Source organism: Phasianus colchicus, chromosome 1 (genome assembly GCF_987193195.1).
Source record: "Phasianus colchicus chromosome 1, bPhaCol1.hap1.1, whole genome shotgun sequence".
In the NCBI taxonomy this organism is placed as follows: domain Eukaryota; kingdom Metazoa; phylum Chordata; class Aves; order Galliformes; family Phasianidae; genus Phasianus; species Phasianus colchicus.
The window spans coordinates 175,596,068-175,622,812 of NC_143436.1; the positions used below are offsets into that span (position 1 = coordinate 175,596,068).

Genomic DNA, 26,745 nt, shown 5'->3' on the forward strand with positions numbered 1-26,745 from the left:
AATATTCTTTTGGTTCCCAGGAAACCAACCAGATTAGGATTTACTATTTACCACTACACCAACGCTTCCCATTGTGTCATTTTTTGTGGGCAATCTGGTTTTGGACTTTCCCCCTCCTATAACCCATACAGCCCAAAAGATAGACCAGTCAAAACTCTTGCCTTTGGCAGGCCTGAAACCTAATCCCTCTGATGTTTCATTAGTGGAAAGATTCTCACAATGAATTAATTCATTACACACTTGCACTTAACCACTTTCTGTAGCCACTACACAAACCCTAAAATTTTCCATTGTTATACACAAAAACGGAGATGAAACAAAAATACAAGAAACTTCCTTCCATTAACATGAAAAAGGTTAAAAAAACCTTAAGTTTAAAGTAATCAGAACACGGACTAGAATTACAAAACTGCTTCAGGTTAAAAAGCAACCCATGAACAAGTGTCCCATCCAAGCAGCCAAAGTTTTAATCAGAGATAAGAGAAAATACAGAGCTCCAATTGCCTTTCCTATTAAAACATTCCCAGTCAATAACTTTAAATCTATTATGAAACAAAACCGTTTCAACACTGGAGCCAAACCAACAGCATACAAATTACTCAAAAATCAGTTTAATAAACTTGAATCATAAGGACAGTGCAGTCAAATCATTTCAACACACATCGCACCATGAAACAAATAGCAAATGTTTAACAACTGAAACAATGCAAACTGAAATACTTTGCACAGTCCTGCTTTTGTTTCTTGTATTCCAAGGTTTTATTTTGTGAATCTGAGTTTTAGCCACACAATTTTAATTCCTGGCACAAATGTACGCCCTGGAAGACACAGCTAAAAAACTTCTCCAGTTGAAACAAGACCCAAGAGTATGCTAAATAGTTAGTCTTTCATTGTCAACAGAAAAATAAATCATGTGCTGCACGAAACACTGAGCATCTTAACAGAAAGTTTATTCAGATTCTCCAGATACATCAACATTCCTCAGTTCATATCCACTCAATTCACTCAACTCTAACTTCTAACGCTTTTTAGAAGTAACAATTAAAAAAATGAGCATCTTCTCTGAATTCACTTTTCAGGATAAGAAAAGTATTTCAAAAAACAAGCTGTCAGGTGACACTATCCCAAAAGCTATCCCAAATCCTGCTAAGTACACAATTCCTACATAATTTCCCAGAAGTTCTCAGAATCTTACAAGTCTTTTTGGCTGTAACCCAACAGATTTCAATAAGACCTGGCTAGTTTTCAGAATAAAAGATCTGTTAAAGGTCTACAGTTAATTGCTTCTCACAGTTAACTGTAAATTTTTTAAAAAATATATTTTTTATTTGAAAACCAACCACCACTACTCATTAAGGTAAAGACAGCCACTGTTTCTGAATATGATTATTTCTATGACTGTGTCAAAAACTTGCCAATGTGCTTCTAATGACCCCCCTGCTCAGGACAGCACAATGTTTTGAATGGCTGATACAGCATCACACTAATTAAAAGCTTTCCCAAGGACACATGTACCTTCCATATAGATGTCTGGCAGCATTGGCCATGTATCATAAACTATGCATAAATTCATATGACATTAAAGCTTTAAAATTACTTTAACTGCTATTACTTTGGCTTATGCCACATGAATCAAAGCAATAAAGTGATGCTAAATTTTACAGTTATTAAAATTGGCTAACAAAAAAATTATATCAAATAATAGGAGCATACTTGCTATAGCTATTCCATCAGCAAAAATCTAAATATCCGAATATAAGACAAATCTTAAAAACAATTACAAAACAGTAGCTCTTACCTTATGTGCTGGCACTAGATTAACTAACACTGTATCCAGAAGTTCCTGTGACACAGTATCTCCTTCACAGATGATAGAGCTCATTAGATCAACCATGTGCATATGTACTTTTTGGTTATGTCCGTTGCTGAAATCAAAAACAAGAATTCTCAGTGTACTATCCACAGAAAGGACAAAGTTCTAATCAGAATATTCTCCAAGATAATACCAGAAGAAAACAATCCATGGAATATCAATAATAATCAAATTACAAGTGTTCTTCGAAGTCAAACTACAGAAGTTTCTGGACTGCATAAAGCACTTTTTATAGCATTCTCAAATCTCATGTCCTCTTAGCTTACAACTATACCAGGAAGGACTGTATCAGTCCCTACCACAGGAATAAGACAGAATACTAAGAAGGTATTCTCCTCTACTCAACACTGTTGAGTTCACATCTGCAGCACTGTGTCCAGAGCTGAGACATAGATACACTGGAGTCACACCAAGAAAGGGCCAGAAACATGATTTCAGACTGGAACAGCTCTCATAAAAGAAGCAGTTGAGAGATGGCTTTTTCTTCAGCTTCAAGAAACAAGGGTTCAGGGAGAACCTGTTATATTTAAATACCTGATTTAGGAAGTAAAGATGACAAAACCAGACTCATCTCAGTAATGCCCAGTGACAGGACAAAAAGCAATAGGAACAACGTGTTACCATTTAAATAGCATTCAATATTTAAACATATGATATTTTATTAATTTCCTGGTAGTGTGAATGAACACTATTAACAGCTTGCACCAAGAGGCCACAGACCCTCCATCTTTGAACACGAGCTGGGCTAGCTGAGCCTGCTGAGTAGGGAGGGGTGGACTAGATGATTTCCAACTGCTCCTTCCAGTGTCCACTATCCTCTGTAACACATTTTTACAGCAAGAATCCTCCAGGTCTCTTAGAACTGTATATTGTATCGTTCACCTTCAGTTTCAAGAAAAGGGTAAAATAAATGCAGTAAGAGAAAATGCATGCAAATTTCTCAGAAGAAAAGAATTTGCTGTGTATCTTGTTTAATTGAAGTGCGTGGAACTGACAGCTACTTCCAGTTAAACAGAATTGGAGGGGGTTATAAAAATTAAGCTTGTGAATGCTTAAAGCCTAACAACAGATTGAACATCTAAGTTGAAAACAACTTCTCAACCATGCAATAATATATTTGTGACAATACTTACTTTATTACTGAAAACAGTGTCCTGTACAGTTGTGTGAAAATCTCATTGCTGTCTTCTAACTCAAAACATATGTTATAAGACTTCACCCAAGCAATGTTCTAAGTTGAAAAGGGAAAAAATAGAGCAGTTAAGATTGTGTTTAAAAATAGCATTTAAACTTTATATTAAGTTATCAAACTTACCTCAAGTAAATAAAAATATCGATTGAACTGGGGGCTTTTTGTATCTTCCAAACCCTTAAGTTGCCTTGTTATGAACATAAATATATCCTGAAAAGAAAAGAAGTCACATTTAATCAAATGAAATGAAACTTTTAAAACTATAATAAACTACCTTTTGAAATTATTAATACTATTTTTCACTACAAAATACGTCGTAACGACAGAGACACTATTTTACTGTCCTAAAAAAACACAAAATATCTCAAGGAGGAATCTTAAAATGCTTCAAACTTTTTACAAAAATAATTGAGGAAGTTTTATTTTTTTGAGAAAGCAAAAGGTTTTTCTTTTCCAACTAAAAACAGACAACTTGACAAGTAAAGCTGCAGTTGGCTGACTTGCCACGGAAGTCAATGTTATTCACAAGGACAATGAATTTTAAAATTTTTACCTTATGCTGCAATGGGTTTAAACAGGAGAAAAGAGGAAATAAAGTAGTAGCCAACTGGAGCTTTCCTAAGAGTACTATAATATAATACATTTATACTACAGCATTCATGCATTTTTCCATCTCAGTGCTACTGACAGATGACACCTCTCTAAAAGACTGGCAAAAACAACAAAGTTCTCCTGCTTTCTGTATCTATTTTCAGCACAGAAAACATCAAAAAACATCTCTCAAAATAAACCTAGGCAGGTTGTAAGGAACAAGTAATCAATTATGAACAAACTGGAGACAGAGAAAGATGTCCTTTTAAACTGCTTTTTATATTTGAATAAGGAATAGCTAGAAATTCCTAGCTACTATTTTAAATCAAAAGACTGGTAAGTACACATCATCATCATCATCCAGCAACAGTGTTCACAGCCCCAAGCGTATTACTAATAATTTGGGTACAACTTAATTATGAAGTGTATAAAGTTGTCATTACAAATACATGAAAGCCTTACAGTTAACCATGAAAAGTTGCCTTAAAAGAAAGGAATTGTGATCTATAAGCAATTTTCACAGTAAGTTGTATAAATACACAAGGAAAGCTCATGAGCCTGTCCCACACACGCTGTCCACTTAAGATTAGAAAGCTTTTCTGTTATGTTTTCAAATGACCATTCCACCTTGCCCCCCAACCAAGAATGATGAGATGGAGTTCCATCTTTTTAAGGCTACAAGCACAAAATCCAACCTTAATAGATAAGTCAAGCATTTACTGCTCTAGGTAATAAACAGGAATTAGCATACACATCACTACCACTTGGTAAAAAAAAAAAAAAATCAAAATAATAATTTTAAAAATACATCAAACACGTGGCCAAAGATGCAGCTTTGTGGAATTCAAGAAGGCTGTAGCTTTGATGTGTTAACTAGGGATGATCAGAGGACTTGCCATTTGGTTCACGCTTCGAATCAGTTACAGAGCACATGAATCACACTCTGTGGTTGAAGTTAAACCAGAATATGCAGTTCAAAGGATACACCTCGTGGACTCCTACCACTAAAAAGCATTCAGTCCATAGACAAAGACCAGCCTGAAGAACTCCCCCTCCCTAAAAGCAGTGCCTGAAGCACTATTAGGCCAGTAGCCCACAGGCATTGAGCTCTATTATCTAAAGAACTGACTGGCCAGAAGGCACTGGGAAGTCTGGCAGCCACACAAACTGAATCTCAGGGAAGGTTAGGATTCAACCAAACAAGAAAAGGAGCATCTAGGAGAAAGCCAAGTATAAGAACTACTTCATTTTAGAGATAAAGCTTTATGTATAATGATTATTCTTTTTGAAACATTACTTGTAAAAGTTGTGTTAATTCAGCAAAGAATCTGCATTTTTAATCCTGCAGCTCAGTATGCAGCATTCAGTAAATGTAACTCGCAGACAGTAACAAGATCAAAACTAGTTTTCCTGGTTTTGTTTGCACTGTATATGAATATATACACTAATGACTACTGTGCAACAAGTCTAACATCTGAACACTTCACAAATAATAAAGGTGTAGTCTGAAAAACTAACAAATCCATTTCTTTCTTCCCCCTCAATTCCTGCTTTAAAAGGCAGACTAAATTGAAATGTATCTGTTAATTTTAAGTACCCGGTGTTACATGATCCAAAGCTTTTGCTTTTTCTGAGCACAGAGAACAGTATTTGAACACACATTTGTACAAATAAAGCACAAGATTAATCAACTTTGGCTGCAGCTAAGAAATCACAACACTTCCACAGATTTGTCACTACTCCTCCACATCACATCTGTAAAGCAAGCACACATTACAACCCAAACTCCAAAACCACAAGTGTGCATGCTTCAACTTTAGGAAGAGTATCAGATGTTTTCTGTGGTTTGTTGTCTTGATACAAATTAACCATACAAAGGCTTCAGTGTACATCAGAGCCATAGTCTGCGAAACAGAATACATTCAGATGCTCGACATTCTGCTGCTATATACACCCTCACCTATTTCCATTTTAGTTGTGTCAAGCACACCATCCATAAGCCTAAGCAGTTTCCTTTGACACAAGCCAGTGATTAGAATACCTCCACCCCAGAAAATTAGAACTGGGCTCCAGGCTTTCCCCAGCCTTCACTTAAAAGTTTTCATATCCCGGAGGAACAGTTCAGCTCCAGTTCTGCTTTTACCCAGTTCATGGCATTTTCCAAGTCTATTGTTAAAGACCTTTCAACACTCATTGAGGCATTAAAGATTTATGCTGAGGATACACATAACAGAGGGGAACCACAAATCGTGACCCCTATTCTGTGTAGCTTACACATTGTGCAAATGAGATAGAGATGTATGAAGTCAGAATAAAAACTTTCCCCTCTCCAAAAATTAACCATTTCAGCACTTCCCTTTTTCCATCTTCAACTTGGATGCTATACTTACAAAAGAAGATTCTGAAAGCTGCACTACGGGCATGATGTTAAACACTACATAAAAATAGTGCCAAGATATAACCTAAGAGGAAGTGTTCTTCCTCTTACCTCTTTGTCTTAAGGTGGAGGGAACTCTTCAACATATTTATCAGAGCTTGTCCTGCAACCACAAAAGCTGTGTTCAGCGGAAACTGGGGTTTGCAATAACCTACCTCAACAGTCCCAGGCAAAGGTCTACCATTTGTCCTGTCTTTATTTCTCAAAATGCACTTAGAAACCTGCATCAGGAGACTGAATCCTAAAATCTACAGAGATTACAGAACTGGCTGCTGACAGAGGAAGCTTGTAGTCTATTCAGAGATCTAAGTACTAGTAGCATGATTACACTGTAAATAAAAGATCAGTAATGTAAACTTCCCAATAATAAAATGTAAATCATTGTAGTACTTGACAGATGAAATTCTGTATGGAGGGTTAGTATCATTTGTTAGCCAAACTCTGAAGTAAAACAAACAAACAAAAAAAAAAAACAAAACAAGCAAGCAAAGGAAAACACACTACTCAAAACTGAACTGAAAATCTGGGAAACTTAACATCAGACAAAGTCCAGTAGAGAAAGCTTGTGTTTGTCTGAAGCTAGAGATGATAATCAATAAAAGAGGTAACTCGTAAGTATGAGCAGAGACACAACAATTCAGAAAAATACAGCTTGTAAAAATCCCCAGGTTTCTCTCCAGCATGTCAGGTAAGAAAGCATCAATTTCAATTGCAACTGCAATGTTGACCTTGCTTAAGAAGCACTTTCAACATAAGCACTAGATAAGAAACAGAGTGATTTCTCCCACTGTAACAGGCACACCTTCCACCCCAACTGTTCTTTTATCCTGCCATGGAGGAGGAGTGTGTCTGTACTACACTCGTAAGTCAGGGAGATAAAATATGATGGTTTTCAGCATTATTTTCCCCTGCAATATTTTCTGTATAAGTAATTTCATTAGTCTAGACTCAGATTGTATAAGCAAAGTGGGTTTGATTTTCTAAGCCAGTAAGAAAAGTAAACATCTATTAAAATAAAAGTTTGAAAATGAAACAAAAAAGCAACCTAAAATGAAAAGTCCTGAAACAAACAGGGCAGATATCTATTGCCTTTTCAAAGTTGGCATTTCTCAATCAACCATCTCCATCTAGTGGGATCAGCAATGTTTGTAATTCCTGCATTTTCCAATTCACACCAGAAAGCTTCTCTCTAGACAGAAGTATTTTTGTTTCAATAGAGCGTACATAGAAAGAAATCAGTAACCATCTCTTCAAAGTTGAACTGGAAACAGCAGACGTGTTTTTCTGAGTGAAAGCATTAGCTAACTTGAAAGATATCACAATAAAAGCTATAGACAGAAGACTAATTCTAAAGTAACAGCCCAGTGCTAATGAGTCCTAAAGACAGTTCAGTAAAACATCTATTTCCAATATAAATCCAAAACCCCGTGAGTTATTGAAAGCTATACTATATATCACTTTATCCAATGAGCTTTTGACCTCACAGAATATCCTCATTCAAGGATCACGTGAAAGTCCTGGACAGCTCAGGCTGAATCAGAAGTAAATAGAGCAAAAGAAGTTATAACCAAACATTAATTATTCAGTTGAAAAATTAGGCATGGAAAATAAAACAGATTAATTCCATTTACCTTTAGTTTGTCTGGTGAAGTGTATGGAGCTTCAGGGGCATAAATTCTGAAAATATCAGCAAGACAACAAGCTACCAGCAAACGTACGTCTTTATCAGGATGCTTGAGGAAGAAATCTGAAGCAAGGTGTAAAGCAAGATTTAGGTACAGCTCCTTTTCTTCTTCAGAGTCCTGGTCCATATCCATGAAAGTTTTCACAACCATCTATAAAGAAAGTGTAAAAACACTTCAACACACATGATGGCAAAATGCACAACATCCATCAGAAGCAATGCAGCAGTAATTGTTCAAATAACAGTAGTAAACCCAGTGCCTTATTTTTCAGGGTATGAGAAGTATTAGTCAAATTCTCTGCCAACTGTCCCAAGAGACAGCCTCAAAGGTGACAAAAGTCCAGCAGTAGGCTTTTGCATATACTTTAAGCAAATATGTCACCAAATCAACCAGAAATCAAAAGATACAGAAGGAGTTACTGAACAATTTGGAGAACAGCAAACCTTTATTCAAATTGTGCATTTCTCCCTTAAGTATTTAAGGTTCCAACGTATTTTTTCCCCTTTATTCTCTTCCAGTTTTCTTTTTTTTTTTTTCTCTTCCTACTATTTTCAACACCCTTAAATAATATAAGAAGTAATTTTACAAACAGCAAAGGAAAATTGTGTTCACCTCTATGGAAAGTAATTAAATTTATATATTTAACAAGGTAACAAATGAATACTCAATTGTCACAAGTGTTCCTGCAACAAGCACAGATTTTGTCATTCTAGAAATGAACCTTCCATTTCTCTTCCCTGACAAGATGAAATTCCATATTGATCAAAAAAATTAGTCAGCTTTCCTCCAGAGCAAATCTGTCACAGCACTTAAGGAAAACAAAGTAAGTTTTCTTAGCATGCTTTTCTAGTTTCTGGCACAGCAATGAGTTACAGAATTCCTGAGCCTGATATTGTACCCAGACCACCTTGATTAAGGCTCCTGGAGCTTCCACACACGGTCCACATTTCTTCACCCACTCAGTTTTACTGGCTCCTACATCCTCCCTACAGTAACAGGCTTTATCATTTCATTCAAATAATTTATGGAGAAGTATGTTATTAGATTGCTGGTCTAAAATATATGACTCATGACATGACCCCTTAGCTCTTGCATATTAAGAAAAACTTTCCTCACAATATTCACCATTTCCAAAAACATTTATCACCTTCGCCTTTTCAGTCCCTACCTCTGAGCATTTGTTTTTCCTTTGTCCTCTCCAAAATCACTATAACTTGGAGGACAGGTTGATCAGCAATGCATAAAACTTGCCAAGTTATGCTAATACATGAATTCATTCTGCATATTTTACTCTCAGACTGCACAATAATTTGTGTTTAGATAAATGGATTGCTTTCACTTAACAAATAGCAAATTACCTGCTTGGAATCACAAAATCTACAGAGAAGAGCTTCTTCCCCCATACTTATGTGAATTCAACAGAGAGGGAAATGAGGAGGTTAACAGTCTTTTTTATCTGTAAACTTGTTTTCCCTAGCTCCTGCAACTATGTTTATAATGTATGTGTACAAACTTGTGGTGTTTTCAATAGCCTGGATCATCCAATTCAGTAAAAGGAGGACATGTGGTTCACTCTGCACAACCATGAATGCAAAGCCAGTGTGAGCAGCTGGACAAGAAACATGACATCCTGCAACATACACTTATCCTGCAAAATGACAGTACAAGGACTAGAAATACGAAGCCAGCAAATGAAAATATAAGAGAAAAAATATCAGTAAGAACTGTAGCCATTTTTAAGAGCTAAAAAAGAAATGTCAGCACTATCATCTTTATCTATGATTAACTCCCAGCAGGAGAAATTATGAACATTGTATTCTATTAAACCTTGTAGAATGCACTATAATACCCTCAATTAAATTCCCAAGGAAAAGAAGAGTTAAAGGTGGAGGAAGGAATCCTTGTACTTTGGGGTTTTGTTCATTTACTAGTAATAGCAAGCAACTTACATTTTAAGAAAATTCCAAATTAAGCTTTTCCAAATCATAGAATGTGTAAGGTACCTTTCCCAGACCTGTTTCCTCCTGTTTCTCAGGTCAAGCCCAAATGATGGGCTTCACCTCTGCATAACACTAATAAGTCTGCCATTCTGTCAAAGTACGTGGGCAGATAAAGAACAGGAGCAACATCATTATCCACCAAGTATTCCTATTCTTTCTGTAGGGTTAGGCCAAACAAACTGGTCAAGAAAATCAGGAGACTTAGTATACATTTACACTAATAATCAAAGACTTTATTATTCTCATATTAGCCTCTATAAAGCAGGTTCTATCATCAACCTTGCAAGGAGCACAAATGCAAGTATGGAATTTATTCTGATGTATCCACATTCTTTCCAAAATTAAGACCTACCCCTTTTCTCATTTTCCAATATTTTCATCTCTAAAAGCACTGACTTACTATACAAGGTGAAATAAAATTTAAGTATTTGAAATTAATTTTCTTTTAAAAAAAAAAAAAAACTCTTTAAAATATATTTGGACCAGTTATTGCAAGAAAGCAATCAGCAGAAGGCACAATAGCCAACAAGATCCTCCTTCCGAGCACAGAAAACGTTTTGCCCAAAAGAAAACATAAATAAACATCACAGAATTACTGGTAGCGTTTTTACTAACCTTTAGCCTTCTCACCATCTCTTCTTTAGATATTTTATCAGAGATTTCTTTGACCCCTGGAGGATATGTGATTTTCCCATCATTGGCTCTCGTCTTTGAATGAGCCATGATTTCACAATTTTAAAACTGTGAAGGAAAAAAGAAAAAAAGAGTCAGTATTAATTATCTACTTTATGCTTACCTTTTCAGTCCTGCTTTTAAAAGCAACTGTAACGATTTGAAGGGCCAAAATCCCACTAAAATGTTACAGAAAAAACTATATAAGCGAGTAGAAAATTGACAAAATACACTTTTTCTTCAGATTTTGGCTGGCAGCAATGGTTTTGACATTCAAGTAGACTGCCATACAGTAAAATAGAACGTCCAAGACATACACAACTGAAAAGTGCAAACCCTTCATTCCTGAATGTATTTGATCATCACACTTAGAGATGCAACCAAGTAGCTTGTTTGAACTGTTACTGTCACTTGTTGACAATAAGCTCCAACCAGCGTAGACCTTACACTCACTGAATATAGACATCTAGAGTGAACTTCATGTTTTCTAAATAATTAAATCATAGAATCACTCAGGTTGGAAAAGACCTTCAAGATCATCAAGTCCAACCACAACCTAACTATGCTACCCTAACTCTAACAACCTTCTGCTAAATCATGTCCCTGAGCACCACATCCAAAGAGTTTTTAAACATATCCAGGGATGGTGACTCGATCACCTCCCTGGGCAGCCTATTCCAGTGCTTAACAACCTGTTCTGTAAAGAAGTCTTTCCTGATATCCAACCTAAACTTACCCTGGTGCAACTTGAGGCCATTTCCTCTCGTTCTGTCACCTGTCACCAGTGAGAAACAGAGCATAATTTCCCCAGAAGTCTAAAGGAGCAGTGCTTCAGAAGTATTATGCATCACCTATTTTAATTTGCAGATATCGCATTTTCAGAAAGTTTTATTGCACCCTGAAGAGAGTGATAATAATCTAGATAAGCAATCTGTAAGGGAATACAGTAGGCACAGGAACAAAGCAAGCTCATTGGAAACCTTTCCTCTATACCATAAACCCAAGTTTTTAAACAAATAAGTGCAAATAAGCAACAATACCTTATTCCTAAATTCCAGTTCTAAAAACAACTCAGCTATTCAGTCCCTTAACTTGTGCTTCAATCACTTCAGTCACTTAATCCATCCTGAACTATGCAAACTTCTATTGCAGTAGAGAAAGAAGATGCACATTACTCTTCTACTTCAAGATTGAAAGCTTTATTAACATAAAGCAATTAATAAAATCAGACAACAGTGAATAAAACTAAATGACACGTGTTGGGATAATTATTATTATTATTATTTTTTAAGATAATGCAAACGCAGCCAAGAACGCAAAAATAAAAATAAAGGAAACTTTTCTCTACCATTACCTTGCCCCCACCCCATTTTACTAGTCTGAAATACTTCCTCCCAGTGTTTGCCTTCCTGAACCGTGCAATCCAAGTGAGGCATTTTTTTCCTACTAACCTCATATATAAAACATAGAACTCCTCAGAACTGTAACAACAGAACTGATCAGAATTTGCAAGGAGAGACAGTACAGCAGCACGTTCCACAAGAGGACAGCATAACTTGCCACAGTTGAGACTTACACACCTAAATCAATGTCATTCTACAATGAAAGAAAACTGGAACGTGAAATAAACTCACCCTCCCATGCCCCCACATACCCCAACCCATTCCATACCCCTTGCTTCACATTTCAAGATGACAACGTAAGTTACAGGTTTTTGCTTATCCTTCAGTACGCTTTCATCCAACTAGTTTTTGTAAAGAATGCACGCAGTACAACTTTTACTTTAGGAAATGGGGAAAATGAATCAAATGAACATAACCAGACATTTCACCAGAAAGTTAACAGCTTTTAAGAAATATCTGAGACACTAAGCCTGAAAAAGAAAGCCCTAAATGATGCAATTATCCACTTTTCTTTACTGAAAGAAAAAGGTCATTTAAGGCCAAAGAGCTGACAACTGCAACTTAAAGTTTTCAGTTCAAACATCAACTTTTGTTATTCAGCTATAAGAAGCAGGAACAAAGACAAGTGTATTTCAATATAAAAGGTCATCAACAAACCATCGCGAGATTTAATTACTGTTTCAACTTTCACCTGCACATCTCTGGGTGAAGCTGCTGAGCTCACTTCCCACATCATCCATTATGCACACCACCAGTACCAGTGTCACCTCGCCTTCCAACACACAAACTGAAGGCACTTGACAGGCATGATATGCAATGCAATTCAATAGCTACACAGCAGCCAATGCTGTTTGTCTTCTCTTTGTACAGACATCTGCAGGGCAGTTGAAATTACTTCTGCTTACACTTGTAGTAAAAGCAGATAGTGAGAAAGTTGGGGGATGAACAAAACTCAGTTAAGTAACTTTTTCTAATATTCCCATGAAAATGTGACACTTCTCCAATTCCTATTATATTTCTTAGTATACTGTCAAGACAGTAAGTCTAGATCTCCTCAAAAACAGAGATAAGATCAAGTTCACTCTTCTTGCTGTTTGATGTAGATCCCCCACTACAGCTCCCAGACGGGATGCTATACACGATGCAGACATTTATCTTAACAGTTCACCACAGCAGACAGGAACCTTGCTGTCTTCACTCTAAGAATACTCTGACAGCATTCAGTGCTTTCCTGGACCAGTCAAACTCACCAACCCTCCACCCCCAAAAAGCCTAATTGGTTTTGAAAAGCATGTGACATGCATCAGAGCCCATTCAAAGGAAGGAACAGGAATTAAGGGAACTGGGGATCAAAACTTCCCCTTTCCAGTGTCAGACAGCTGTCAGATCAGATCAACTCGGTTAAAATTTGATTAGAATATGGTGACATAGTCCCATTTAGAGCACTAAGAAATAATTTAAGGCAAACTTGTACATTATGGTCAAAGTTGAACTGTTTGGCTGACATGTCCTACTGACACACAAAACAAGCTCCTGGCAACCAAGCTCCAACTTGGAGCATCTGCATTTACACGGCAAGGTTTTGGCAGAAGAGGACTGCAGAAGTGGCCTCTGTGAGATGGCCAGAGCCACACCACGCACTCGCTCTGATGGCTTCACTGTGAGTGCATTTAAGAAAGGGTAAAAACCACCACACAGCTGCTGCTGTGTGAGAGGAGTAAGGGATGGGGAAACCAGGAAGACAGAAGCAGCCCTACAGCCCCCAAGGTCAGTGCAGAGGGGTACAAGAGATGCTCCAGGTGCAGAGCAGCAGCTTCCTGAAGCCCACGTAAGGCCCATTGTGGAGCAGGCTGTCCCCCTGCAGCCCATGGGCACCACACAAAGTGCATCTCCACGGGCAAAGTGCAGAAGCAGGTCCCAGGCCAGAGCTGCAGCCCACGGGGGACCCATGTTGATGGGTTTCTTCCTGGCAGGAACAGACTGCATACCATGCAAAGCTCAAGAAGAACTGCCAACATGGATCTTTCCCCATTTATTGAGCAACCAAAAAAGGAGAGGGAGGAGCAACAGAGATGAAGCATTATGAATAGACCACAACCCTGTTCCCATCTCCCCTCTGCCACAGGATGGGCAGGTGTGGAAAGGAGGAAGAGTGAGGAACAAAGAAGTGAAGTTAAGACTGTAAGAAGGCGGTGTGTGTGTGGGGGGAAGATGACATAGTTATGTCTATGTTTCTCACCATCCTGCTCTATTTATAATTGGCAATCAATTAGTCTCCCCTTGGTTAAGTCTGGCTTGCCTATGACACTAATTAGTCAGTGATCTCTCTGTTTTTATCTCAACCCATGAGTTTTCCATTCTTACTCTAACCCCCTGTTCTGCTTAGGAAGGGGAGTTGAGAGCAGCATGGTGGGCAGCCAGCCAAGGTCAACCCACCACAACATCCTACACCATCAGGAAAGCAATTACTGCAAAGATTTTTCTTCCTCAAGAAATACAAGTTCAACTGGAAATTATCAAAACGAACCACTCTGTTTAGTTAGAAGGAATGGTCAGCAGTTTTTAAATTAAAACCACTTTGACCAATTTGCCTCCTCCAAGGAACTGACTCTGAAATTCACAATGCAGGACTTCCACCACTGCTGGGCAGCACAGCTTTCTGCAGCACTGCAGTACTGATCAGGTTGGAGCTGCCTTTCCATTGCAAGTTGAGATTCAGAAAATAAATTACAAGACATAAGAGTCAGATTTTTGGTAGGAACAGGTGTATGTAGGTGCTGGGCCAGCAAGAATTTTAATGTATGCCTCATTTTGCACCTACAACAAATACTAAAGCTTGACAAGTCTACAGTTGAATACTGTACATACAACATATAAAGGGAGCATACAAACAGGAGACGCAGTGTTGACAGTGATAGGACAAGGGGGAATGGTTTTAAACTAGGACGGGGAGGCTTAGGTTAGACATTAGGGGGAAGTTTTTCACACAGAGGGTGGTAACACACTGGAACAGGTTGCCCAAGGAGGCTGTGGATGCCCCATCCCTGGAGGCATTCAAGGCCAGGCTGGGTGTGGCTCTGGGCAGCCTGGTCTGGTGGTTGATGACCCTGCACATAGAAGAGGGGTTGAAACTCGATGATCATTGTGGTCCTTTTCAACCTGGGCCATGCTATGATTCTATATTCTGAATGAACCTAGCATTTCAAATGTGAACTTGTGCAGAAAGCAGTGGTACAGTAGTAGCTGAGATACTGGATGCTGCTTCTTTCAACACAAAAGCATTGCTGCTACTATGACTTGGAAGACATAAAATCAGGAGAACCATGAGCAAGTCTGTATGTCTGAAGAAGCACATGGCAAAGCGGGTGCATATAAAAAGTGCTAACAAGTGATTTTCCCCTTGTCGGGTACAGAAGAAAGGAGAGGAGTATGTAAGAAACAACCGCAAGAAAAGCAACAGAATTGACAAAAGGCACATTCTTTGTACAAGGATAACTGGAGAATTAAAGCATGGGATAAGCATTAAAAATTGAAGATGCATTCATGCATTTATTGCACATTGAAACAGGATGGATTAATCATCCCTTTCCTATCTGAAAAAAGTTAAATCAAAAGTTCACACTTAATGCAAAATGATAAAAGCCAGCCAGAGTGTGTGTACAGAACAATTCATTACTCTAAACAGAATTCATTAGTAACAGGTGGCACTGCCAAAACACGTTCAAATTCAAGTAACTGAAATAGCAATAGTTAGTTCTGTACAAGATTAGCAGGATCCTGTAGTTACTCGATTCCAGGTGAGCAACTTCACTGGCCATGATATTAAATACTAAGGAGCCTGATATTCAAATTGTTTCTGTGGAGTATTTAATCCTTTACCAATAATCTAAATAAATATAATCTACTTGCTCAACACCACAAAACAGATTACACACATGCAAAAACAACTTGGATTGACATCCTGCATGTTAAGTACCTTAGTAAAAGTTAAGTACCTGTAAAAAAATATATTTTTTTACATTTATTTTTTAATTTAATTATTTACAATTATTTTACATTATTCTGTAATGATATTTATTGACCTGTAAAAAAATATATTTTACAGGTCAATAAATATCATTACAGAATATTAAGTCAATGATCCAAAAGGTGTATTTAAACCACATTCAACTTAATTGTATTTTGTTTGGATGACAACTCCCACTGTCTGTGGTGACTGAATTAACTGTGCTAATCATTAAATAAACTATGCCTTAACACACATGAAGTCATGTGTCAACAGTATTTTCACAGAGATCATACGTACCTAAATCTCAATCCTTTAAGTATTTTCATATGTACCTAATCCAAGAGAAGAATCATGAATCCAGCTCTAGCAAATTTGTCTATTTGCAAGTGTGTCTACTGCCTTACCGTTCAAGCTTCCCAAAATTCAGAACTCAAACTTAAAAACATAATAATAGAATCATAGAATGGTTTGGGTTGGAAAGGACCTTTAAGATCATGTACTTCCAACCCCGTGCTATAGGCAGGGATGCCTCCCTCTAGACCAGGTTGCTCACAGCCCCATCCAGCCTGGCCTTGAGTGCCTGCAGGCAGGGAGCATCCACCACAGCCTCGCTGATCAATAATAATGACGTTGGTGATATCTTCATAACTTTCAAGAAAAAGTAAATAGTCACCAACCCATTCTCTACAATCCAATAGTGACCTCTGCCAACACAGGCCACTCCATCAGCAAGATAAAAGGAGTTAGAAGTAAATCCCAAGAACATTTTCTCTACATTGTTTCACAGAATATTGTGAGGAAGTCAGATCTTTTCCACCTCGTAATCCATAACAGAGTTCACTCTATCACTCCTTTCCTCTGTTAGCATGCCATTTCTGTTGACTATTTCTCTATTTTTGCACCCTGGGTAGGTATCATCTCTGCACGAATAAAAATAGGTCACTATAAATGCTTTAAAAGCAGTAGCTTCATTTCAGCAACACATTATGTGTGCAGAAAGTGGTCAAGCAGTAACTTGCAGAGAAGATACAAAGTATTCTGAAGAGATTAACCCACAACATGCACAAATGGAAGAGGCAGACATCTTTCTCTCTAACAGGGTTGTTAATATTAAACACAAATAATTTAATGTTTTAAGCCATTTACAGAAAAACTGCTACATCCTGTTAAAATCCTTTATGCAGAGCTGATTGACAACTGACCAAGGTGAGAAGTGACTTGTTACACACTTACATTATGTAAGTGCCACCATATTAAAACCATTACCATAGGAGAAATCTTCTCTTAAGGAGTTGCAACTCCGCTATAAAAAGCAACTCCAAGCTGAATGCTCGTGGATACTTTTCAGCTTCAAGTAAAATAGAAAGCTTCAGCTCTGAACCACATGTAAGTGAATTTACATGATAATATTCTCATACTTGTGGAGATATGTCTGCACGAATACATTGCACTCTCTTAGAAATACGTTTCACTATTCACTTATCTATTATTAAATCAAGATACTAGTAATTACTCACAGTACTGAGAAAATGCTCGGTCCTGATTTCTGCAAGGCAGTGCTATACGGCAGTAAGGACTGCTACAGAAAGAATTTACAGAAACCACTAACTAATGCTCTTCTGCAATGATGAGCCACATAGCAAGACTGAAGCAATACACTCAGCAGGAAAGCAATATGAGAAGCACCAGATTTCCATGGTGGAACTTTCATTAGTGGGATTCCTTTGACAGTCAATACTTAGGTAATAATACTTGTTTAAGCTAGGAAGCACCGCACTTTTCAACCTTATGTCAGAAAATAGAGTGAAGAGTGTGAAGTTTCTTTCTCCACAAAGTGTTTACTAAGTAAGTTACTCAGAGAGTGGTCAGGCACTGGAATGCTGCCCAGGGAGGTGTGGAATCACCGTCCCTGGCAGTGTTCAAGAGGTGCCTGGATGAGGAGCTGTGAGATATGGTTTAGTGCTTGTAGCAATGGTAATGGGACGATGGTTGGACTAGATGATCTTGTAGGTCTTTTCCAACCTTGTGGTTCTATGAATAGGTGTGCAGGTAATAACTGCAAGAGGAAGTACTTTTACTACATACAGAGGATTTGGAGGATTCAAGAAAAAAAGAAAAAAAATACTGACTTTGGTAACATGGTTTCTTTTAAATAGGCTGAAAACCCACAAGCCATTTGTACACAAATGATCACAGGTAACTTGCTAGTCCTGCAGGCAAGATTTCTCAAAATGCATTAGCTAAAGAAGTCTCCCAGAGAACAGCACACGGTGCTCCATACTGAGTTACCTCAGCATTCAGCTCTCTCCAGTGGTGTTGTGGACACCTGCAGCTTCCACAGGATACAAAAGCAAGCCAACTTGTACTTTTCAGCATTGGAGACGTGATTAAATGCAAAGGGTGTTGTTTTTCTGTTGTTGTTTGATTGTTTTTTTAAGATCATTAGGAAAGCAGTATTTTTAGTGACATAAAACAAGGTTTCAAAAGTTAAAAAAAAAAAAGTGGATTTCAGCTTTCTTACGCTCATAGCCAAAACAAAGTAGATGAACTGTAGGTGTTATGATCACAATTCCTTATCTCCATGCATGGCTGCAAGACAATGAGATATGAATTGGAAAGCCATTGCCAGAGAAAGAAAAAGCAAAAACAGAGCTAAAGGAATATGAACTAAGAAAAATTTATATTTGTATCACAAAGTGGAAAAGAGTGTAGATCAACTAAATCAGCTAGCAAAACAGACATCTGCAATATATTGAAAAATATTTGGGAAAACATCAAATCTCACTGCATGTTAGGGGGTCATCTTATGAAAGTCTACTACATATAAAGTTTTTTTTCAGAAAGTGTATAAAAAACAGACTCTGACCAGACTTCTGTGTGCAACCTTTAATGCAAAACATGTGATACTGCAAGGAAATAACAGTGCAATTACAAAAATAATAATAATAATAATAATAATAATAGTATAGAAAGAAAAAAAAAAAGTACAATAAGCCACTCAAATCCGTTTTAACTTAAATTTGTTTGGACAAGAGCATGGCAACTTTTACCTGACACATACTTCAAGCTCTCTGTCAGGTGAATTATTTTGCTCTAGAAAAACACAATGCCTTAAAATAATGGGAAAAACGAAATGCAAAGAGGCAGGATGGCACCACGCTCAGGAAATCAGGAATGCAGTTCTCACTTAAACCAGCTTGAATGTAGGGGATTCTGTAGACAGATGATACTTCCCACGGGTACGAGAAGCAGGAGAGAGAGGGAGAAGTAATAGACGTAAATAAGTCTGAGAGAGGAACAAAATCTTTAACACCCCTGTCACCTTAACATTCAAATGATGAAATATTTTCACACGCTAACAGTCACTGAAGTACAATGAAATTTTACTAAATGAAGTTAATAGAGACTGCTAACACCTCTTGTCAAGTTTTGATAGTGTCCATTCATATACACACTCATACATACATATCTTTAGCTGCCTCAGTTTTGACCAACTTGGAATAACACAGGTGATACAGCCCATGTAAAAGGATTTTGGTTTACTGCTAAAAGGTTCGGTCACATCCAACAATGCATTCAACGCAAAATAAACTAAATGGAACATATCACAAATCTGACAGAGCTGTCTTAAGTGCTGATTTCCTTGTCCTATAAAATACAAATAGGAATTCCGGATAGAAAACTACAGAATACAAACACTCTCTACAAATAATTTATTTTCATAGCCATAGGATGCTTTGGGTTGGGAGGAACCCTTAAGGGGGCATCCACAACCCCTCCGGAAATCCTGTTCTAATGTCTCACCACCCTCATAGTAAAGAATTTCTTCCCAGTATCTAGTCTAAATCTACTCTTTTCCAATTTAAGGCCATTTTTCCTCATCCTGTCACTGCATGCCCTTCTAAAAAGTCTTTCCCCAGCTTTCCTGTAGGCCCCCTACCAGTACTGGAAGGCCACTGTAAGGTCTCCACTCAGAGATAAAACCTACAAAATTGTCTTTATTGTGTTCATGCCTTAACAATCTCCCCGCTTTGGGATGATTTGAATAGGATTTAGGAAAGAACACATTCAGAAAAGTACCTAGTGTCTACAGTAAGAGCCAGATCTAAGCAAGATTAAAATGAAAGGTAATACACTGACTTGAGAAATCCTGCATCCTTACTGCTGATGTTATGACTGCAGTAGAAAAGATGAACTCACCCGTACAGAAAGCTCAAACTAATCAGCACTAAGCTGAAGTGAGAATGTCTGTGTAAAGGCCTATTTTTTAGAAATACAGATGAGATCTGAGAATACAGTATAATTATTAAAAAGGACACTGTGGGAGAATCACAATCACAGTGCAAGATCACAAAGCTCACTCAAGACTATTGTATCCACCATTGGTGTGACTCATTCCACATGTACCTTATGTTGACGTGTAAGCTTTACTTGTAGATTGTTTTCTGCTGCTATATACGTGCAACCTGCAAACATCCATCCATACAATGGCTATCATTCCTTGTAATAATGCAAAGTGGGAAAAAGAATACTGAGCAGATGCACAATTTTGACATCAGTAAGATTTTTAAGTTTAGAAAAAAAAATCTGCATTCTAGAAGAAAACTTTAAATACAGGGATAAAAGCAACTTAAAAGCACATCAGATCACTCTGGGATAATTTATTTCATCAGTCTGTGGTAAAACATTCTGCATTTTTTCCCCTCACACTTAAAATCACGTATTATGAAAGTACTAAATTGAAAAGCGTAGTTAATGCAAAGATGGATCAGGTTTTCTTCTGTAAAATACTGAAAGAAAAGAGGGAAAAGAGAAATATTTTTCAGTACAAGGACTGCATTTGAACTGCTAAATAGGAATATATGCTGCAAACCTGAAAGAAAATCACCATGAGGGGAAAAAAAAAAAAAAGGTGGAGAGGTAAGCATAGAAAATCACTACAAGATTACACACCAGTGCAATGGAATTACACCACAATACCCAACAAACTGGTACAAACTTCCTTGGCATACTACATTCAACTACAGATTGCTATGATACTTAAAACAGGAACAAGTACCAACAGAGTCTACCATATCACAAGAGTATAGCAGAAGAGTCAAGAAGAGATAAGCAGAAGAGGCAGAAAAAACTGCTAATGCTGGAAGACCCTTCCCTCCCCCCCCCAAAAAAAAAAAATTAGAAAAAGTTGAAATGACTTAGAAAAGCTGGTAACTAGAAGAGGACTTATAGGTTTTTCTAACTGAAGTTCTGGAACAACTTTCTGATCAGTAATTTAAGACTGAAGAGAAGTGCCTGAATCAAACGTGGCAGAATTCCACCAGTACAGAAAGGAGATGCAGCTACTAGGCTATGTAAACATCTACTTGAACAACAAGCCTTTCCCCGTGCAAAACATTTCTTTTCCTAGAACTCCTAAGAATTGCCTTTCAATGTCTTTAAGCTAGTATCCCAAAAAAAAAAAAAAAAAAAAAAAAAGTGAAGAACTGACATCATCAAGCCTAAGCAAACCCAGTTCCAAATACCACTAGTTTATAGGCATGATTTTGGTACAGTCCTGCTTTAGCAGGGAAACTTTTCGGTAAGGCAAGAATGGCTTCCTTCCTCCAGCATTTGGGAAGGAATGGGGGTGGGGTGTTTTCCTTTACATTAACTGTTTTCAAAACACCATAACAAACCAGTCATAAAACCCCCTTATTTTGCATTACTGAGGTATGCTACTTTATAAAGCTAACACTTTTAGTACTTAATACATAAGGGGAGAAAAGAAAACGTGCATGAGTGGCATAGGTGCCATTGGGAAAATAAGGGGAACATGACAGAAATAAGGTATGGTACTTCCAAAAACATCAATCCGAGCATGTTACATGAAGTAAAACAACTTCTTGTTAACTGCTGCAGATGGACAACAAATATAAAATTGCTTTGGTAACAAGTCAGACCTTGTACATATAAATAAGTCTCTCTCCCATTCCTAACTTAGTATGTAACAATTATAACATAAATCAATCCAAACGCTTAGCACCCTAATACAGATGATTCACTCACAATTAGTGAGGAACAAAAAAAAACAAAAACAAAACATAACGATTTGAATCGTGAGACCCAACAGACAGCACTGGTAGTCTACTGAGGTGCTAAGTAACACTGAGCCCATTCCTAATCAATATTAATTATAAACATTTATACTGGGGCTGCATGCTGAAATCTTAGTACCAGGATGGCACTCAGCTGCTGCTTTACAAGTAGAAGTTGCCTCCCCAGAAGGCTTGCATCAGTTCAGCTTCTCTTTCCCCCAGCTAACTAGAACACTTTTTATTTGCTTTTTTTTCACTTTGACGTGACAGCAAGCCACAGAAAACTGAAAGAATCCATAATTTTGTTTATAAAATATCAACAAAATAAAGAATTACTTCTGCCAGGTGAAGTAAGTGCCCTAACAATGGGTTATTAAGACTAAAGAACTAGAAGAAGCTTCAAGTGACAGAGTCTCGTCATCTGCTATTACACATGAACAAGATCACTTTAAAGAAAAATATCACCCTGAAAACTTCTGATGTTTTAATCAGCAAAGTCTAGCTTTAATATCTATCTCTATGTTCAACCAACAAGTAACTTTCTTCACCAATAAACTGTTGAATTCTCTAATTACTTGCAAAACAGTTTTTCATCCCTATCTAGTTATACACTCCTAAGGGTTCACATTTTCACAGTCAGAGAGCAGCTGATGCTGGAAGGAAGCTGGAGGTCCCCTGGCCCAGCCCTGCTCCAGGGTGCCCAGAGCAATGTCCAAGTGACTCTGGAAGGTCCCCAAGGTCTCCATCACCCAGCCTCTTGGCAGCCTCCAGTGCTCGTGCTCCATCACCTGCACAGCACAGAAAGTGCTCCTGGTGTTCAGAGGGAGCCCTGCACTCCAGTTGGTGCCCACTGCCTCTTGTCCTTCTACTGGGCACCACTGACAGAGCCTGGCTCCAGCCTCTGCACACCCTTGCTTCAGGAATTTATATTTGTTGATACATTTCAATCCTGGCTTTGGTACAAACAAATGCATATACTATTACAGCTATTCCAGCCTTTTGAATTGGAAGTACTTAAATGCTGTAGTTTCTGTTTTCCTTTTAAAATTAATCTTTAGCGTTTACTTATCCTCCAGTTGGAGCCCATTTCATGCATATTCACTGCACAGACACCGTATTACTTCCTTACAATAACCCACCCAAGAAGGACACAAATCTACCCAGAATAGAAACCTGATGTAGGTCACTCCAGAAGTAACACCTCCTATTTACTTCCATGGAAACTGCAACAGATGCAAAGAGCGCAGTAATGGTTTTTGATAGAGCAAATCCTCAGCTACAAAATACTACTTTTCAACACAGTCACCACCATTAGCTGTGCATTTTCACCAGCAATGAACAAGAACCTGAAAGCTGTGCCCATAAAAATGTGCACCAGAGGAGATGACCCACTCTTTCAAAGCTGCCATCATGGTGTTCCACATGGAGGAAGATGATGACACACCTTTGCTTCATCCACACTTCCACATCAGACGCCATTCTGTCAGACTGCTCCCCTGCACAGCAACAACATGCGATGGAATATTGGTAGGAAGGTTCAACCTCTACTGCTGTACCACCAACATCTGCCTCTGACATCATGGGCCAACAGCATAAATTAGGAGGCATTACTTTCAGAGCACCCCTTGTACATCAGCACTGACACACAGAAGCACACATACGCAGGAGAGAAAAGCAGCTTGGCATAGCCTCCAAACACATAAAACACTCCCAACCAAAACACATACACTCATGTATTATGCTCTACAAACAGGGATAGTTAATATAGTAGATTGCAGTAAATAACTCAATAGAAACTAATCTTCACGTTATAAAAAGATCTTTTAAATAACAAAATAATCAGTTTTGAAGTCTCCATAAATAGATATTACTGCTTACGTTGTCTATGATGAGCATGCAAGTAAGGTATGACAGCTCTGAGAGTTCCTGCTTATTTCTTCAGGTACAAGAACCATTCATGTGCACACTCCAGGTTCCTGTCTCCTGCTTCCTCATTACTTACTCTCAAGTTAGAAGGTTAACATAGCCAAATCTCAACACTATCAAAAGTTTCTAGTAAATCCTTTTGACAACTGAATCCATTGCTAATCCACCTGTCTGCTCACAGGCAGACGTCGCCATTTCTTCAAAAGAAAAAGCTGGTGTTGTCCACACCACACTCAGATTCTCAACTCAAGGACAGGCTGTATTAAGCCTCTGAGATAAAAATACTCAATAAAAACACCTCAATTTATGACAGAAACAGGTGAGTTATGGGTACATTTACCAACAGGTCACTTCAGGCTAATGGAGTAAAAAGCTCAGGAGTCATGGGGAAGGCAAAAAAAAACCAAAACACAACAAGAACCACAGTTAACAGCGGGGAAAAAAAAAAAAAACAACAAAAACAAAATAATGCATCACAGTTCAGGAATCTGGAGGCTAGAAGTCAGAGCTGCCAAACAAGTGAAGAGGAAGTAGGATTTACTGGACAATGAAATATTAATCAGAAGCCTGAGTAGGTATCAGCACAAACTAGGCAGAGTAGAAAGATCCCAGCAGAAAGATCAGCTGCAGGGAAGGGGTAAGGAGAAAAAAAAAAAAAAAAAAAACAGATCCCATGGAACTGAACCCCTTGCAGGGCCCCCAGTACAAAGTAGAATCATGTATGTTACACTGTTCTTCTGTCAATAACAAGTAGTGCAAGAATCCCCAGGAAAGCACTCATCTCATCACACAAAACACTGGTTAGCAGACAATAAAGCATTACTGTTAATAGCATTCCATTAATTTAATTAGTACGAGCTGCACATAGCTAAAGGTTACAATCTAGTGACTCACAAGAGCACATCCATACATATATTTCTTTACTAAATTGACTTATAAAGTAATAATGGAAGCCTGGTGTTAGAACACCACATCTGCAAAGCAAGTTTTTAAGAGTTAGAAAACAAGAGACCCAAGATTTCTGATATGGTATTAAAAAGGACCACACAAAGGAGGTGATCCACCCAATCCTTCACTACCTTTTTTCCACTGCATCATTTCTTTCCCAGCCAAAAGCAAAGAAGCTGTTCAGTTTTTTTCCTCGTCACTCCACGTGCCCCATAGCACACTTTGTTTAAACCATACTCTGAAGACTCAGTTTCCTACAAGGCTCCTGCACAGGACCAACCAATGTAACATTAGCAGACAACAAAAATTAGTTTTGCAATGCCTTGGTGAAATAGGGATTACTTCTATTTTATATATGACTAACCTGAGAAACAGATGAACTTTCAGAGCTGTCCACCAACTTTGCCTGTATAGAGAAACTGAGTCCACAACTCTCAAAATACGCCATAATACCAAACACCACGAAACTCAGGGTCTGCAGCCCATCTCCCAGGAAATCAAAACGCTACTAAAGAGCACTAGGAAAAAGTTTGGTTTAAACAGACTTATTCTTGCAACACACTAAACTGATAAGAAAGAATCCCTCTGTCCTCTGTTCCACTCAATCACTCTAATCATTCAATATCTTCCCTGTCAATTCATTTCACATTTTCCAGTTTTTGGAAAACACGACAACCAACTCTAATATGCAGCTGAAATTCATAGAATGGTTTGGGGTGGAAAGGACCTTTAAGACCATCTAGTTCCAACCCACTGCTATAGGCAGGGACACCTCCCTCTAGACCAGGTTGCTCACAGCCTCATCCAGCCTGGCCTTGCATGCCTGCAGGGAGAGGGCATCCACAGCTTTGCTGGGCAACCTGTGCCACTGTGTCACCACCTGCACTGCAAAGAATTTATCCCTAATATCTAGTCCAAATCTATCCTCTTCCAGTTTAAAGCCATTTCTCCTTGTCTTGTCACTACATGCCCTAAGAAGTTCCTCCCCAGCTTTCCCGTACATTCCTAAACATAACTAAATAAATAAATACACAAATTCCTAAATATAACTAAGGATTACCATAACGTGCTTAAGAGGACAAAGCTGAATTAGAATTGTCTCTTGTACTTTCAAAATAAATTTGAATACTGTTTATATTACACACAGAAATGCATTAGGAAGTGGACAATGACCTATTAAGAAATAAAATGTTACTCTAAATGTACCGTACATAACACTGCACAAACAACCCTACCGAGAGTTTACTACTGGCAACATTTGTAACGGGGAGAAGACATTCAAAATGTTTCAAGTTCTCAGAGCACCCTCATTAAGACTGAGGACAGAATATTTATTTCAGAAAACTGTATGTGCACGGCAATCTCCATTCTTAATTCTCTCAATTCTGGATACGCTTTAGAAAACCGTGGACTGCGTAATCTAAGCTGGGCAAAGCGAAGGAAAATGTGTCTGTCTTTTAGTTTCACTCTGAAAAACTCCTTCAACATCTTCTAAAAGTTACATAATTGGCTTATTCATACTTTCCTCCATTTCCATAAAGCAAAATGTTACTGCCTTATTCCGACTAGTTCATACTCCCAACAGGAAGAAAACCCAACCTCAACTTTACTATAAACCATGAATGAGGTGCCCATGACTTGTCTGTTTCCCCTTGAACAACTGTGAGTGGCACACAGAAAGCCCACAGACATTGGGCATACACCAGCTTTCACAAACTGACGCTACAAAAGCAACAGCCTCTTCCATCCACTTTGTTTCCGTGTACAGGAAGTCATAACAAACTCCATGCAATGTTTCATAGTGAACTGTCAAACAAAGCAATTACCCAACACAGTATCACAACTACACATATATGGCAGTGCTAGTCTGGTTATTTTCCCAAGAAAAACTTACAAGTTTTAAGTAGTTAGATTCAGAAAAATAAATCCTCT

General features: G+C 38.0%; 1 protein-coding gene across 5 annotated transcripts in view; it reads right to left on the reverse strand.

Annotated features, from left to right (window-relative positions):
* The window catches only part of PDS5B (PDS5 cohesin associated factor B), a 105,845-nt gene that overhangs the window by 74,607 nt on the left and 4,493 nt on the right, over positions 1–26,745 (reverse strand). For all 5 annotated transcript variants that reach the window (XM_031615807.2, XM_031615810.2, XM_031615809.2 and 2 more), the window contains exons 2-6: positions 10,394–10,519; positions 7,725–7,928; positions 3,189–3,275; positions 3,007–3,104; positions 1,799–1,925 (exon numbers count right to left, since the gene is read on the reverse strand). In XM_031615807.2, the coding sequence (XP_031471667.1) occupies positions 1,799–1,925; positions 3,007–3,104; positions 3,189–3,275; positions 7,725–7,928; positions 10,394–10,501 (624 nt within the window). In that variant the 5' untranslated portion in view covers positions 10,502–10,519. The remainder of the gene's footprint in view (positions 1–1,798; positions 1,926–3,006; positions 3,105–3,188; positions 3,276–7,724; positions 7,929–10,393; positions 10,520–26,745) is intronic.